This window comes from Scyliorhinus torazame, chromosome 5, assembly GCF_047496885.1.
Source record: "Scyliorhinus torazame isolate Kashiwa2021f chromosome 5, sScyTor2.1, whole genome shotgun sequence".
Classification (NCBI taxonomy): domain Eukaryota; kingdom Metazoa; phylum Chordata; class Chondrichthyes; order Carcharhiniformes; family Scyliorhinidae; genus Scyliorhinus; species Scyliorhinus torazame.
The window spans coordinates 262512516-262529948 of record NC_092711.1 but is presented as its reverse complement, the minus strand read 5'-3'; the positions used below and the strand labels follow the sequence as shown (position 1 = coordinate 262529948).

The window sequence follows — 17433 nt, the reverse complement described above, 5'->3', positions numbered from 1 at the left end:
ATTACAGTAGATTAAAAGGCCAAAACTACTGATTAAAATAGATATGAACTTCAAACCTATTCAGTTTTACAGAACATCCGAAACCTCTTTGTGCACAACACCAAAGAGATGAATGCCACCATCAAGCCCTGCATGTGTAGGTAACAAAGTCTTCATTCCAAATACCAGTTATCTATGAAAGTCCACAAACCCATCTGGTGACGGCAACACTTCTGCCAGTTGGAATGCATGCCACAATGAATCAAAAGTTGCATATCGGAATACACATCATGCAACACCCCCTGCCAATTCATCACATACAGACAAGAATTGCAAGACTGCTACCTCTGCCAACCATGCTGAACACTAGTCAGCCAGATATCCATGCAAACTTAGCTGTGTCTGACTTGTTGCCACCAACCATTTTATAAACAAGAGACACAAAACACAAGGATCGCGTTTTCAAAAGGGAAAACAAAATGAAATGTCCCCAGAAATATTAAAATATAAACTAATCAGTTATAACAAGTCAAATAATTAAACCAGATCTATTTTTTCATTTTATTCTATATGATTTTAATCTGTAGGTTATTGGTATCCAACAACTTGCATTTATAAAGTAAAAAAGCTTCCAAGGAGATGGACAAAAATGTAACCAGAAGGTGAACCAGACAAACACAACATAAGGTTTACTAGATGCACAAGGGGACAGAGTCAGAAAAACAGAGTTCTGGGTGAAAAGAGAGGATTGGAAAGATGATGCAGGAACTACTCGGAAATAGGTTGGGGTGACACTCTGAATGAAATCGAACAGGAGGATGAGGATATTGAATCCTAAGTGCTGGGCAAACACTTTGCCCAAAGTAGAACAGCAAGGACAGGGATGTTAAATTATTACATAACAGCTGTACTGCACCATTCGGCTCCTTACCCCATTCAACAGAATCCTGGCTGATCTTCTAATTGAATACCATTTTCCTGCCCGTTATATCCTTGATTTCCCAGGATCAAAAAATCCTTTATTTCCCAGGATCAAAAATCCATCAATCTCAGACTTTAATATGCTTTAAGACAATTCCAACAATTTTAAATACTTTCACATCTCAGTCTTACTGCCCAACTGTTTATTGAGGCTGTTTTCTTCTGTTCTGGATTCACTAGCCAACAAAAACATTCTGTTTACCCTGTCAAACCCCCTCAGAATCTTCTACGTTTCAATGAAGTCACTTTCATTGTTCTCCACTTCAGAGCACAGGCCCAATTTACACAGCCCATCAGACAACCCTCTCATCCCAAGAATCACTGCAAATCTTCACTGTATCTCCTCCAAGACGAGCCTTCAGGTATAAAGGCCAAAACCATATACATCATTCCAGATTCTCCACCCTCTGGCTGAAGAAATTCGTCCTCATCTTGGTTTTAAAGGATCATCCCTTTAGTCTGAGATTGTGCACTCTGGTTCCAGTTTTTCCTCCAAGTGGAAACATCCTTTCCACATCCAATCTATCCAGGCCTCGCAGTATCCTGTAAGTTGCAATAAGATTCCCCCTCATCCTTCTAAACTCCGAGTACACACCCAGAGTCCCCAACCGTTCCTCATACGATAAGCTCTTCATTCCAGGGATCATTCTTGTGAGCCTCCTCTGGACCCTTTCCAAAGCCAGCACTTTCTTCCTTAGATATGGGGCTCAAAACTGTTCACAATACTCCAAATGGGGTCCGACCAGAGCCTCGTACAGACTCAGAAGTACATCCTTGCTCTTGTATTATAGCTATCTCAGCTATTGCATCTACCTTCTTAACTGCCGACTGAACCTGCACGTTAACGTTAAGAGAATCTTGAACAAGGACTCCCAAGTCCCTTTGTGCTTCCGATTTCCTAAGCATTTCCTCATTTAGAAAATAGTCTATGTCTCCATTCCTTCTTCCAAAGTGCATAACCTCACTTTTCCACATTGCATATATTGAAAAAAAACTCTTGCTTTTATATTACTAGCTAGCTCCCCCCCCCCCCCCCCCCCCACCCCCTTTGCTTTTTTAGTTGTCCTCTGTTCGCTTTTAACAGCTTCCCAAACCTCTGGCTTCCCACTAATCCTCACCACATTGTATGTTTTTTCTTTTGCTTTTATGCTCTCCTCGACTTCCCTCATGAGCCATGGGTGCCTCGTACTCCCTTTAGCATGTTTCCTCCTCCTTGGGATGAATTTTTGTTGTGCCTCCCGAATAACCCCCAAAAACTCCTGCCATTGCTGTTCCCCTGTCTTCTATGCTTGGCTGCCATTTCAATCCACTCTGGCCAGCTCCTCCCTCATGTCTTTGTAGTTACCTTTATTCAATTGTAACACCATTACATCTGATTGCAGCTTCTCCCTCTCAAATACAGGGTAAATTCTATCATATTGAGGTCACTGCCCCCCCCCAAGGGTTCCTTCACCTTCAGTTCCCTAATCAGGTCTGCCTCATTACACATCACCAAATCCAGAATTGCTTGTTCCCTAGTAGGCTCTGTCACAAGCTGCTCCAAAAAACATCTGACATTCCACAAATTCCTTTTCTTGGGATCCACCACCAACCTGATTTTCCCAGTCAATCTGCATATTGAAGTCCCCCATGATTATTGTAATAATTCCTTTCTTATTTGCCTTTTGACTCCCAATGTATTTTCTGCCCCACATCCTGACTACTGCTAGGCCTGTACGTAACTCCCATCAGGGTTTTTTTTTCCCTTTGCTATTCCTCAACTCTACCCACACAGATTCTATGCCTTCTGATTCCATATTGCTTCCGATTTAATTTCACTCCTTTAACAATGAAACGCCACCCTCTCTGCCCATCTGTCTGTCCTTTCAATAAGACACATATCTTTGGATATTTAGATCCCAGCCCTGATCATTAACCTGCACTTCTATCTTCTCCTTTAACTTTGATTTTCTCATTCCCCATACAACTGAACCCTTTTCTCCCTCTTTCCACCCCCCCGGACTCTGGTCCCAGCATGATTCAGAAGAAGACCATACCACTGGAACAGGTCCCCTCTTCCCTAGTACTGGTGCCACTGTCCCATGAATTCAAACCCATTTCTCCCACAACAATCTCCATTTACCTCCTTAAACTTATTGACCCGATGCCAATTAGCTCGTGGCTCAGGTAGTAATCCAGAGATTATTACTTTTTTGGTTCTGCCTTTTAATTTAGCTCCTAGCAGTTCATACCCCTTCAGTAGAACCTCTGTCCTTGTTCTACCTACGTGAACCACAACAACTGGATCTTTACCCGTTCCTCTGCAGTCCAGATGAGATATCCCGAACATGAGCACCAGGCAGGCAATACAACCTTTGGGATTATTGATCCTGATCAGAGAACAGTGTCAGTGCCTCTAACTACACTAACCACAATTACAACTACATTTCTTTTCTCTCCCCCACTTGAATGGCTCCCCCCTCCCTGCAGACCCGTCCACACAGGGAGCAAGAATCTCAAACCTGTTGGACAGGGAAGTTCAGATTCCAGCTCATCAACTCTGCTGGAGTTCCTCGAGCAACCAACGTTACTACAAACATGGTCACTAGGAACCACAATGGGGTCCACCAGCTCCCACCATCACGCATGAACAATTACCTGACTCTCCATCTTGTTTACACGTTTCCTTTTTTTTTCTTCTTGGGGGGAGGGGGGGGGGGGGGGGAGGGAGAAGAGAACAAGAGAGAGAGAGAGAGAAAAACCATCTAACAGCATCCCTGCTATCATCCAGTTAAACCTCCTCTAAGCTTTCTCAAAAGTCTCGACAGGTTTTCTAAACCAAGGTACCTGGAATCAGAATTTCCAACAAAACCTAACCAGAGATTGGTAAGGACAAAAGCCTTTGTAATAATGCCTGACAAAAGCCAGGCATTATTACAAAATCAAGTATTTTTCAAATTTGGTTTTGGGATATGGTATCATTGGTTAAGTCACTACCTATCCCCAATTGCCCTCAAGAAGGTGGGGGTAAGCCACCTTCTTGAACGGCTGCAGTCCATTTGGTGTAGGCATAACCACAGTACTCTTAGGGAGCGGGTTCCAGGATTGGGTTTGGAAGGTGCTGTCTAAGACACCCTGGTGAGTTCCTGCAGTTTCTTGTCGATGGTGCACACTGTTGAGGAGCAGAATCAGTGGTGAAAGGAGTGAATATTTATGGATGTGGTGCCAATCTAGCAGGCTACTGGGGATTCAGCAATGGAAATGCTTGTGAATGTCATGGAGTGATGGTTAGATTTTCTCTTCTTGGAGTTGTCCGTTGCCTGGCACGAGTATTACTTGCCACTTGCCAGTACAAGCCTGGATTTTATCCAGATCTTGCTGCATTTAGACATGGACTGCTTCATTATCCGAGGAGTTGTGATGGTGCTGAACATTCTGCAGTGCGCAATCATCAATGATATCCCCATTTCTGAACTTGAGGGAGGGAAGGTCATCGATAAAGCAGAAGGTTGGGACTTGGACACTACCTGGAGGAACTCCTATAGTGATGTCCTGGAGCGGAGTTGATTGACTTTCAACAAATATCCTCTTTTGTGTTAAGTATGACTCCAACCAGCGAAGAATTTTCCCCCGATTCCCACTGACTCCACCTTTTGCTTGGGCTCCTTGATGCCGCATTTGGTCAAATGTTCCCTTGACATCTCAGGCAGTCACTCTCACCTCTAGAGATCATATTTAACCTAAGGCTGTGACGAGGTCAGGAGCTGCGTGGCCTTGGTAAAACCCAAACTGAACATCAGTTGGCAGGTATTTGCTAAGTAAATGCCACTTGAAAGTGATGATCCCTTCCATCAATTTATCGATGACCAAGAGTAGACTGAGACAACTGGCAGGTTGAATTTGCCCTCCTTTTTATTGTACAGGACATAACGAGGCAACTTTCCACATTGCTGGGCAGATGCAAGTTTTGTAGCTGTACTGGAACAACTTATCTAGGGGACGGCAAGTTCCAGAGCAGGTCTTCAGTACTATTGCCGGAATATTGTCAAGGCCCATTGCCATTGCAATATGTAATGTCTTCAGCAGTTTCTGGAAATGTGAATTGAATTGGCTGGAAACACCTGTGATGCTGCAGACCTCTGGAGGATATATTATATAGATATCATTCCAATGGAATTGGTTAGTAATGAAGTTGCACTGCCAATAAATCAGACCATAGTGATACCATAACATCAAGTTGTGTGTGTAGTTTTGGTCTCCTTACTCAAGGACATAACTGGCTTCTCTCTCCCAGACTTCTTAAATTATGGATTTACAAGAATAATTTTCCAGTCTAATGTCACAGTTGCCAAATCTAAAAAGTTTACAAAGACTATAACCAACTATATAATGTTGTCATCTACTTCTTTTAATATGCCACGGGTGAAAGTCATCAGGTCTTGGAGATTTATGTATCTGAAGTCCACATGTTTTCTCCATTATCATTGTTCCTCGCTCACTGCAATTACCATTTTGTCTATTACAGTATCATTAACTGTATAATCCTCAAAATTCTGCATTCACAAGAAGCCACGGTTGGAGGAATGAAAATCTCCAATGTCCACTTTTGACAGTGGTGCCAGCAGCCAATACCACAGGTCTGGAATGGATTTCCTACATATTTTATGACATTCCTTAAAACCTGCTTCTTTGACCAAACGCTGTCAACCTCCTTCCTTTTCGCTCAGTGTTGATCATCAACCAATCATTCTACTATGAACTGTCTTGGAAGGTTTTCACCATTTAAAGTCCCAAATTAATGAAAGTTGTTTCTGACTTAGGTTGGCAGACTGTAATTAGTGGGGATAACACGAGGATCAGTACTTGGGCTCCAACAATTACAATCTGTGTCAATGACTTGGTTAAGGGAGAGTGAGTGTAACATCAGGTTTCCTGGTGATGTTGGTCGACCGTAGGGAAGATACAAAGAACATACAAAATTTATGGACAGGTTGGGAGAATGAGCAGGAACATAGTGGAATATAGTCTGGGAACTGCAAAGTAATCCACACTGGAAGGAAAAGTAGAATGCAATGTTTTTTTTTTAAAAAATGGTGAAAGGCAGGGACTTGCTTGTCTTTGTACACGAAAGTTAAAAGTTAGCACACTGGTACACCAAGCAATTAGAAAAGCAAATTGTACGTTAGCCTTTATTACAAAGGGTCCGAAGTAAAATGAAGACATCTTACTTCAATTAGGTAGGGTTTTGGTGAGGTCACACCTAAAGTATAGTGTACAATTTTGATCTCTTTACCCAAGAAAGGATATATTTGCCTTGAAGCAATGCAACCAAGATTTACCAGACTGATTCTTGGGATAAGAGTTTCATCCTATGAACAATAGATTGAGCAGACTCAGCCTATTGTCAGGGAAATGAAGATTTATATTAATTTTCATTTGGTAATATCACGGTTATATTTCTCATATACCGGAAAACAGGCTGGTGGGGATGCGATTAATGTAATTGGATAAAGCGACAGCGACTTCAAGGGTCTAAACATCAGTAAGAAGCAGTTTGGAGATGTTCATAAACCAAGAACAACTTTACAACAAGAATTTACATAAGGCAATAAAAGAATTAGCTTTGAAGTGGGTTGGTTTAGTTCAAAGAGGATCATACCCAAGTTGTAAAATTGTAAGTGAGACAAAGATAGAGTAAGTTTGCTTTTTTTAAATATAGAAGCTAGAAGTAGAAGAAAGGAATTTGATCAGTTCTGGTAAAAGGGAACTTCTGAGTAACTATGTGAAAGAGGATACAGAGATCAAAGGGAAGAAAACGCATTTAAAATAAACAATAGAAGCCTGCATGAAGGTGTAGCTGCTTCAATCTCCCAGAAGACAGTGCAGTAGCTGATCAGATCTCCCAGAAGAGTGTGAACAAGGACAGACCTGGAGAACCAGTTGCGGTCAGCCTCAGAGGAAACCCCAAGAACAAGAAGGCGTTGTGTGGTTAAATTACTAAAATTCTAAAGATTTAAAAATCAATAAGGACTATTGCCCCCAGAAAAGGGTAGGTAGATTAGCTCCGAATGTAGTTTAAGTTAAAATCTTTTCGAACGGTTCTAAAATACTGTTAACTAAACAAAGCCATTCTTATGTTAAAGTGTAATTTTTACATTTTCTTCACTTTATTAAACATTTATCTTAATATAAAATCATCACAATTGGTCAGTCATCATTTCTTGATTTCAGTAAACCTCCTCATAATATACAAATTGCCAATAACTGTTTTGGCAGTTGTTTCAAGTTTTCCTTTGGGATTTGGGCAGCTCAACATTTGCCATCAGACCTGCCTTAACAAAACACTCCCTTGCATTTAGAAAATGAGAAATAATCAAACTGAAACATAGAAAATTCTTAAGGGGACTGACAAATGAATGCAGGGAGCATGCTTTTTTTGGTTGGTTGGGAGGGAGGGTGCTGAGAATTAGGGGTCAAAGTCTCAGATTAATGCATTGGTCACTTGGGACTGAGGCGAGGATAAATATTTTCACTTACAGATTTGTGAATCATTGTAATTACCTCAAGAGAACTGGATGCTCGGTCATTGTCCAAGATAGAGATTGAGAGATTGATAAATTTTGAGGTATGAAGAGAACTAAGATATGAAAATGGAGAAGAATGGGATATGGGTGACATGTTGGCGCAGTGGTTAGCACTGCTCCTGACTGCACTGAGGACCCGGGTTCGATCCTGCCCCTGGGTCACTGTCATTGTGATGTTTGTACATTCTCCCAGAGTCTGCGTGGGCTCACCTCCACAACCCAAAGATGTGCAGGTTAGGTGGATTGACCATGCTAAATTCCCCATAATTGGAAGAAAAATTGGGTATTCTAAATTTATTTAAAAAAAGACAAGGATGGGGTAAACGGACAGTCATGATGTTACTGAACGCTAGAGCAGAATCAAAGGGTCAAATGACCTACTTATGCTTCTACTTCTTGTGCCATGTTCAAAGAAAAGATGAACGCAATTCTGAAAGTTATCACATGCTTTCAGGTGCACACAATAGCAATTATATACGTAGTACTAAAAATCTGTTCATTTAAGTCAAATTCGTTGTATTGTACAGTTTATACATGGTAAATTCCAAACAATTATCCCAATATCATGAGGAAAAAGCAGGAACAGCAGATGAAAAAAGAATGACGTGGCCAGTACAAAAATAGTCAGATGCACTGCTTAATAGCAACATTATTATACAATTCAGCCAGATTAATCACCACCATCACTAGGCAATCTCAGAAAGGATTCATTGAGCCCTTCCCTTACCACAGTTATACATTTACTGTTGCAATTGCGTGTTCTTCCAACCTGGAGAACCCAAGAAATCATTAAAAGTCAACTATTTAAAGCAATCAGCTGCTGAAAATGAGCTGTTGGATTTCACAGAGCAATAAAGCAATCACAGTGATGGGTATAATCTTTGAGCCCTATTACATACATCTCTATCAAATTAATTGACTTACATTCCTTATACAAAATAGAAAGAAAAATTGTTACCCACCATTACACATACCTGGCATAGTCACCATTGGTGTCCCTGCCCAGAGTACATCCATTCCTGTGGTATGTCCATTACAGAGTGGAGTGTCTAGACAGACATCTGCCATCTGTCCTCGCCTCACATGCTCCTCTTTTGGGGCGACAGGTGAAAAGATAATACGGTTAGCAGACAGTCCCATGCTCTGCGCGTACTGTTGAATGTTGGGTTCTCCCACAGCAGGGAATCGAAGTAGCCACAGCACGCTGTTAGAAACCCGCTTTAAGATCTGCAGAACAAGAAAGCACACATCAAGCATACCTTAAAGTGAGTCACTATTATTTCCAATATTTGTTCTTCAATATATATTTCGTCTCAATCACTGCAGCGATATTTTCCAAGATTTGGACATTTTCAGTTACATTACATAGTCTTCAGCATTTTTTCTAGTATTAAATATTTTCAATCTCCCATGACTTGATAATTGTTCAGATTTGATAATGAACAATTGTGCTGCTAAGGTGGAACAACATTAAAGCTTGCATTTCCAGTCCCATGTGAAAGTACTGTCCTGGCTGAGACGGGACAGAAAATAATTACATATCTACATTACCCAGACTATTCTAAAATCATAGTTTTTAAAAAAGGAACCAGGCTTTCCATGACAAGACATGATCGATAGCAGAGAAATTTTAAACCATCAGAGATTACATGTAATGAGGTGCTAATGCCCTCTGCGATTGAAGACAATCAAGTTCCAGAGAAATACATCAACTCTAAGAATTCCGGCCACAGAGAAAGGGTGTCAGAAGGCGGATATGTGAATCCTAATATTCCAAGATGGTATTAATGGCCCGACCATTTCCTGTGACCCAAAACAATGGATTTCAACCGAGAGCCCCATTAGTTACCCAAAACCCTGCTGTCACATGCCCGAGACACAAGTTGTCTGAATTTCTTCAGTTAATAATCTTTTGATAATAATAATCTTTATTATTGTCAGAAGTAGGCTTACATTAACACTGCAATGAAGTTACTGTGAAAATCCCCTAGTCACCACACTCTGCACCTGTTTGGAAACACTGAGGTAGAATTCAGAATATCCAATTCACCGAACAGCACGTCTTTCGAGACTTGTGGGAGGAAACTGGAGTACCAGGAGGAAACCCACGCAGGGGAGAACGTAAAGACAGTGACCCAAGCCAGGAATCAAACCTGGGACCCTGGTGTTGTGAAGCAACAGTGCTAACCACTGTGCTACCTTGCCAGCCTCAGTTTTTCAGAGGAAGCTATTCTCAGTTTTACATTTGTCCTTAAAAGAGACTAGTAACTCCATTCAAACAGCATGATGCTACCTACCATCTTACCATTAAACAGGTAACAGCAGAAGGATATCTGTCCTCGTAAAATCGCCTGCTGCTCAGATACAATTGTTTGGCGCTCAAAGGCTCAGAACTCGTGGAACATTGGAACTGGTGCCTTCAAGACTACTTCAACTCTAAGTGCCTCCTCACCTCATGGATGTCTCAGTGCTGGTAACACAGATCACCCTGCAACAGTCACCCAACCTACCCTCAGAAGAAACTCTCCATTAGATTTGGCTCTGGACTCAAAATCACAACTTATTGTTTCCTGCAGTCTGGCCATCTACCCCTCATTTCCCTCATCTCTCTTTTGTAATATTAGTGCAAAAGAGGCAGACATTGCAAAACTCCTTTCCGTATGTTGGGCATGCCTGCGAATAAACCCAACTGATAGAAATTGACTTTACTAGTCAGCTATGTCATGATATGCAGGCATGCAGATCATGATACACAGACAGGCAGCTAATGAACACAGAGAACAGGACTTGACCAATGAGCAGGCAGGATACTCAGGGGTGGCATCTCACTATAAAAGGCACGAGGCACTCACACTCCGCCTCTTTCCACTGATGAACATCTACAGAGTGAGTCAGGGTGTATGTACAGTATCACACCTCCTGCACATGGCTAAGAGCTAGTCTGGTTCAGTCAGACAGAATAACCACACTTAGGTTAGCAGAGAGTTGAACTCATAGAGAACTGTGCTACTGGTTCAATAAATCAGATTGAACTAGCTTCAAGGTCTGGAGTATCTTTTGGTTAAAGCTGCATCCAGTTGCAGCCTGTGTTATCCCAGAGTACATAACACGCCATGCTACCAGGTGACTGCTTAACCTAGGTGGTTTACCTCAGTCCATTCCGTGACGACCAGCGAATGTATCCCGGTACCATGGAGAAGAATCAGGTCCCTCACCAGCTCAGGACCTCCGGCAATTTCAGTGCCAACTGGCAGACATTCAAGCAAAAGTTTCTGCTGTACATTGAAGCTTCAGACCTCGTGGGTGCGTCTGATGCAAGGAAGATAGTGCTTCTCCTCTCAACAGCGGATGATCAAGCCATCAAACTCTTCAAATCTTTTCAATTCACCGAAGGTCAGGACAAGACAAAGTTTCAGACCATCCTGGAAACGTTTGACAGTCACTGAGAAGTGGACACCAATGAAGTCTTCAAGCACTACATATTCAAACAGCGTCTACAAGGTAAAGATGAATCTTTCAACTCCTTCTTAACAAACCTCCGCCTGCTAGCGCTGGCCTGCAACTTTGGTGATATTGCTGACTCCACAATCAGAGACAAAATCGTTTTTGGAGTTCACTCTGATCCTCTGAGAGAGCAACTACTGAAAACCAAGCATATGACCCTGCCAGTCGCGATTGAAACATGCACATTGCATGGGCATGCCAAAAATCGCTATGCCCAGTACAAATCGGCTGAAAATGAGAAACTTGCCTCCCATGAGGCAGAGAATGTGCAGGCCATCACCCTGATGCAGCGCCTCAGCATTGATGAAAGCGGCCATTTTGCGCGCTTTTCCCAGGGCCCCACGCATGCGCGATGCGAACGGGATAACCAAGCGGCCGACACCCGCACTGCGCATGTACGACGACGCGCGGAACGTCAGGACGCCGATGTCATGATGTGCTCGAACTGAGGCAACGCCCACTTAAAGAAACACTGCCCTGCAAGAGGCAGACAATGTTTAGACTGCTGGAAGCCTGGACACTATGCAACCTTGTGCAGGTCTGCACCAACAGTCAGGGGACAGCGCTCCCAATTCTGATGACAGCGCGTTCAGAGTGTGCAACAACGATTACAGGATTCTGATCCTGGCAGCACAATGGATCCAGAGGAAGAATGTCAGGACTCCGCCTCCGCCACATCCAACTCATCACAAAGTCAATCCATCCTCGCTGTGGATTCTGCGGACGAATGGCATGCGGTGATGCAGGTCAACCACTGCTCCATCCAGTTTAAGCTGGACACAGGTGCTTCCGCCAACCTCCTCTCACAGGCATATTTCAAACGCATCAGAGATGTTCCATCGCATCATGGAGCAGATGATGGAGGGCATTGAAGGGGTTAGTGTGTACGTGGGCGACCCCTGAAAAGCACGTTTCCCGTCTCTAGCAGGTATTCCACCGTGTCCATGCCACTGGCCTGAAGCTGAACAGGTCCAAAATGTTGCTTTGGCATGTCGACACTCTAGTTCCTAGGTGACCAGATCTCTCAGCAGTGCGTGCGCCCGGACAAAGACAAGGTCAAGGCCATCGAAGCCATGAAGGTCCCTGAAGACAATAAGGCGGTGTTACGCTTCCTGGGCATGGTCAATTTTCTGGGCAAGTTCATCCCAAACCTGGCCTCGCACATCACGGCCCTACGAAACCTGGTGAAAAAGTCCACTGCCTTTGAGTGGAAGGCCGCACATCAGGCAGAGTGGTTCGAGCTGAAAGCCAAACTCACCACTGCACCCGTCTTGGCATTTTGAGACTCAAACAGGGAGACGAAGATCTCGACAGATGCAAGCCAGGATGGCATCGGTGCAGAGCTGCTTCACCGCGATGACACTTCATCCTGGGCACCGGTAGCCTACGCATCGAGGGCCATGACGCCCACCTAAACAAGGTATGCGCAAATAGAGATGGAACGCCTGGGTCTTCTCAAGTTTCACGACTATGTCTACGGCCTGCCGACATTCACTGTCGAGACGGATCATAGGCCTCTGGTCCACATTATCCACAAGGACCTGAACGACATGACGCCTCGGTTGCAGCGCATCCTCCTCAAACTCAGAAGGTACGACTTTGACTTAGTGTACACGCCTGGCAAGGAGCTCACCATCGCTGATGCATTGGCCCGTTCCATCACAATGCCTAGTGAACCGCTGGAAATCATCCGGCAGATTGAATCACAGGTGCAGCGGTGTGCGAGCACCCTCCCGGCATCTGATGAGAAGGTGGTTCGTATCCGCGAGGAGACAGCCAAAGACCCCCTCTTGTAGCGTGTCATGCACCACCTTGCCAATGGCTGGCAGAAAGGGCAATGCCCTCAATTTTACAATGTAAAGGACAACCTGACGGTGATAGATGGTATCCTCCTCAATCTGGACTGGATTGTCATTCCACTCAGTCTCTAGAGCTTGGTGCTCCGCCAAATCCACGAGGGGTACCTGGGCGTCGCGAAGTGCAGACGCAGAGCCAGGCAGGCTGTCTACTGGCCCGGTATTAGCCAGGACATCTCAAACATGGTCCTCAACTGTGTGACCTGCCAACGCTTCCAGCCAGCGCAGAGCAAGGAGACGCTCCAGCAGCATGAAATCGAGACCCGCCTGTGGTCCAAGGTTGGCATCGACCTCTTTTGTGGTCGTGACTACGTGTTGATTATTGACTATTTCTCCAATTATCCTGATGTCGTGAAGCTCTCAGACCTCACATCTCGGACCGTCATCAAGGCCTGCAAGGAGACGTTCTCCAGGCATGGTATCCCACTCACTGTTAGGATTGACAATGGCCCGTGCTTCAACAGCCACGAGTGGTCTATGTTTGCCAAGTCATACCATTTCAAACATGTCACTTCCAGCCCACACTATCCGCAGTCCAATGGGAAGGTTGAAAAAGGGGTGCACATCATGAAACAGCTCATCTGCAAGGCCACGGATTCTGCTTCTGACATCTGCCTCGCACTGTTTGCGTACAGGGCAACCCCACTGTCCACTGGCATGTCGCCGGCTCAACTCCTGATGAACAGTGACCTGCGGACGACACTTCCAGCCATAAACTTGCCCAACCTGGATCACCTCCTGATGCTGCAGAAGGTGCAGCAGCTCCGAAACCAGCAAAAGCAGGGCTATGATGCTCATGCCACTGAATTGCCAGTGTTATCCCCGGCAGACACTGTCAGGATCAAGATACCGGATGGTGGCTGGTCTGCTCCAACTGTCGCTGTTCAGTAGGCCGTGCCCCGCTCGTATGTTGTACGTATGGCTGATGGTTCTGATGTGCGACGAAACAGACGGACACTCCGCAAAGTTGCCTGCCCGCAACCGCTTTCTTCTCCGTTTCCGTCCGTTGTTTTGCCACCTCCTGATACCTTGAACTACGAGGCCACCAGTCAGGCTCCATCCCGCCTGTCAAGGCGCCGTCGTCCCCACCACCATCTCTCCGGCGGTCGATAAGGATCAGACGCAAGCCCCAGAGACTGGACTTATGAACATTTGTTTTATTTGCTATGTTCTGTTTTCTCACATTAGATAGCTGTCTTGACATGTAAATACGTTCACATATACCACCGTTTGTAAATATGTTAATATATGCCACCACATGTAAGTACGTTCCCATATGCCAACAAAACCTAAAAAAAAGGGGAGATGTCATGATATGCAGACATGCAGATAATGATATACAGACAGGCAGCTAATGAACACAGAGAACAGGACATGACCAATGAGCAGGCAGGACAGTCAGGGGTGGTATCTCACTATAAAAGGCACGAGAGGCACTCACACTCCGCCTCTGTCCACTGATGAACATATAGTGAGAGTCAGGGTGTATTTACAGTATCACACCTCCAGCACGTGGCTAAGAGCTAGTCTGGTTCAGTCAGACAGAGTAACCACACTTAGGTTAGCAGAGAGTCGAACTCAGAGAGAACTGTGCTACTGGTTCAGTAAATCAGATTGAACTAACTTCAAGGTCTGGAGTATCTTTTGGTTAAAAGCTGCATCCAGTTGCAGCCTGTGTTATCCCAGAGTACATAACACGACAAGCTATAACCATGAGGGTAAGGGAAGATGATAAGAGGTTTAATTGAGAACTCATTAAGAATAATTAACTCTAATCATATTAAGGCATTACTTCAGTGCAACGATAGCTAGGAGTCTACTAAGGGTTAATCCAGATAATACTCTTTAATTCAATTTCTTAGGTTTCACATTTGCAAGTGCAAGGTCAGTGACGTCAACTAACTAAAAGGCCCCATTGTATGGTAAAAACTGGGCGGCTGCCCAGTACAAGTACTCCCGTTTCTATAGTAATAGCCAGTCTAGGGCTGATAATTTCTTAACAAAAACTGTGTTTTTCTAATTAAATTGGCAAGCGATGGAATGGGAAATTGGCACCAATGTATTTAAATACGTATATCTCTTAAATTGATGGACAGACAGTTTGGCCGAATTGAGTGAATTATAAAATAGTTAAAGCCAATCAGAAGTAAAAAGGCCAGACCTTAAAATAATAATCTCCTTAAGAATCACTTACCGGGATGGAAAAACTCATTCTGGAATCACCTTATCTATATTTCTGAAACCCATTTTTTTGCTGCTTGCTTTTGCTAATTGCCATCTTTCTTTTGTTTAAATCACTTAGTTATTTTATCCTGTGTATTATGATTTGAAGAATTACCAAGATCTGTAATTGAATGAAAACTCAACTACTGTACTCACTAAAGACAATCAATCTGACTAGCTTGCTGCAGGGCTAGTCGGAACTTCCTCAATGTTGTATTGAACACAAGGTTACCAGTGGCACAGCTGACAAATAAAGTACAAGTGGACTTTGCCAAAAAGCACAGACTTGACCTCTGTTATTTGGGAACTGAGAAGGGATAACGGATATCCAGGGTTCCGATTAGACACAGAGATCGATCACCAACCCTTTATTTTAGCTTTCCTCATGTTTGCTGTGCAGGTTAATCAATGAGGATTGATCACTGCAACATTAAGGGTTGAGGAAAATATGCCACCATTTAGAAAGGGGGAAATCAAAAATACCTTTCTATTTACTGACAGGGAGGGAGAGGAGAAATCAGGGCTGTTTAAATTAACTCCCTCCTGTCTGTAATAGTACAAACTCCGATTTAGGACTGATCTTCAGCAGAGTTCAATTAATATTCGGTTAATAAATGTTGCAAATAGGGAAAATGCTTGCAAATTTCTGATTCAGGGTCAGGGGGAAAAGATGATATTATGTCTTTGTATTTGTACATATTTTGAAATTTGTCACATCAAAAGTCTTGCCTATTTTTGCAAAAACTTGGCATGTTAGCTCTTGACTCTCAGCTGCAACACTTAGGAAAATCTGCTTCAAATAAAACTGCACCAAATCAAAAGAGGGAGAGAATATACAAAACAAACAATGTCCTTGGTGTTAACTTCTGGAAGGGTTTCTGATTAACAGCAAAAACAGGAATGACAATTGGAATACTGACTGCAAGTCGCACCCCGTCACATTTGCTATGAAAGATTGCTAATCGAAATATATTAAGTAATTATGTTCCAGAAAGGCACATGCAGTGGTGTACTTTTAGAATATTATTTCATGGGATATGAGCATCAATGATAAGACCAGCATTTGTTGCCCATCCCTAATTGCATGCGGGATGGTTTTCTGGGCCAATATGTTGAAGAACCAACTAGAGAACAGGCCATCCAAGATCGCAACAGCAGTAAAGCAAATTTAACAAAACATAATAGGATGCGAGATGTCCAGCAACAGATAGGAATCTGCCTAGAGGCAGCAGTAGGCAGTATTCAAAAGGCCCCATTGATATCCATCTCTCCCAATAATGAGAGTAGAAGGCTGTTTAGATAAGGCGCGAATAAGCTTATGAGAAACAGCTTCTAGACGATTGGGAAGGTCAATAAGTTATACGCATGTTCATGTATAGTAAAAGAAGTTGATGGGGCAGACAGGTGAATACACAAATCAAAGGTTTAATTGGCCCGATGATCAGAAGTCAGAGGCAGTTTACATCTAGCAGTCTCAAAAAAACATACAAGCCAGTTTCCAGCCACCAAGCATGAAGGTCAATGTTTTTTAACTCGCAACCGAGAGGTCCATTTTACATGAAACAAGCCACTTAAGTCTTAAGAGCTAAGGCAGTGCAGAAAACCTTTGTATCAGCAGTTTTAAACATCTTTGCTGGACCAGGAAAAGAAGTTTCTCAGACTTGAATATCATCCCTATATTGTGTAGTATCTATAAACTGGTTCTTTCATTTGGATAGTATTTGGGGAAATGGGAAATTATTACAGAGTTCAGGTGTTGTAGATATATTTTGGAACAAGGGTTACGTTCTATATAAAAAGTGTGTGTTTGGAATTCATACATCTTAATTGCATGAGAGCAGAGTAGTCCTGTTCGTGTGTATGTGTCTTTTTAAAAACTTTTAGTCTTTGATAATTATTAAAGCAAATTGCTATGGATGCTGGAATTTGAAACAGAAACAGAAAATACTGGTCAATTTCAGCAGGTCTGACAGCATCTGTGGAGAGAAGGGGACAAACATTGAGTCTGGATGACTTTGTCAAAGCTGGAGACAACTGGAAATAGGGCCAGATTTATACAGTCGGGGGGTGGAGCAGGCTAGAGGGCCAACCATAGGTGAAGATTGAGGATATAAAGACAAAGGGAATGTAAATGGAGGTGATTACGGCTGAGAAGGGTGCCGATAGTGGCACATTAAGAGATCAGTATATGTCAATAGTAGAACAAAGGTAAGCAATGTGTCAAAGGACAATTAGGAACACTGAACAGATGAACAGAAGAAATAAAAATAAATTGACAGTGAAGGTGGAGGAGAATGTTCACAGTTTAAAGTCTGGAAGGCTGTAAC

The 17433-nt window shown here is 43.2% G+C and overlaps 1 protein-coding gene across 7 annotated transcripts in view; it reads right to left on the bottom strand.

The window, feature by feature from the left end:
* LOC140421098 (UDP-N-acetylglucosamine--peptide N-acetylglucosaminyltransferase 110 kDa subunit) overlaps nucleotides 1-17433 on the bottom strand; it is a 163640-nt gene that overhangs the window by 8125 nt on the left and 138082 nt on the right. For 4 of the 7 annotated variants that reach the window (XR_011946669.1, XM_072505472.1, XM_072505470.1 and 1 more), the window contains one exon: nucleotides 8486-8750. Coding sequence is in view for 5 of the 7 variants with exons in the window: in XM_072505472.1 (XP_072361573.1) it covers nucleotides 8486-8750 (265 nt within the window). In the remaining 2 variants the exon portion in view is untranslated. The remainder of the gene's footprint in view (nucleotides 1-8485; nucleotides 8751-17433) is intronic. The other 3 variants (XR_011946670.1, XM_072505473.1, XM_072505471.1) reach the window with 1 other exon arrangement.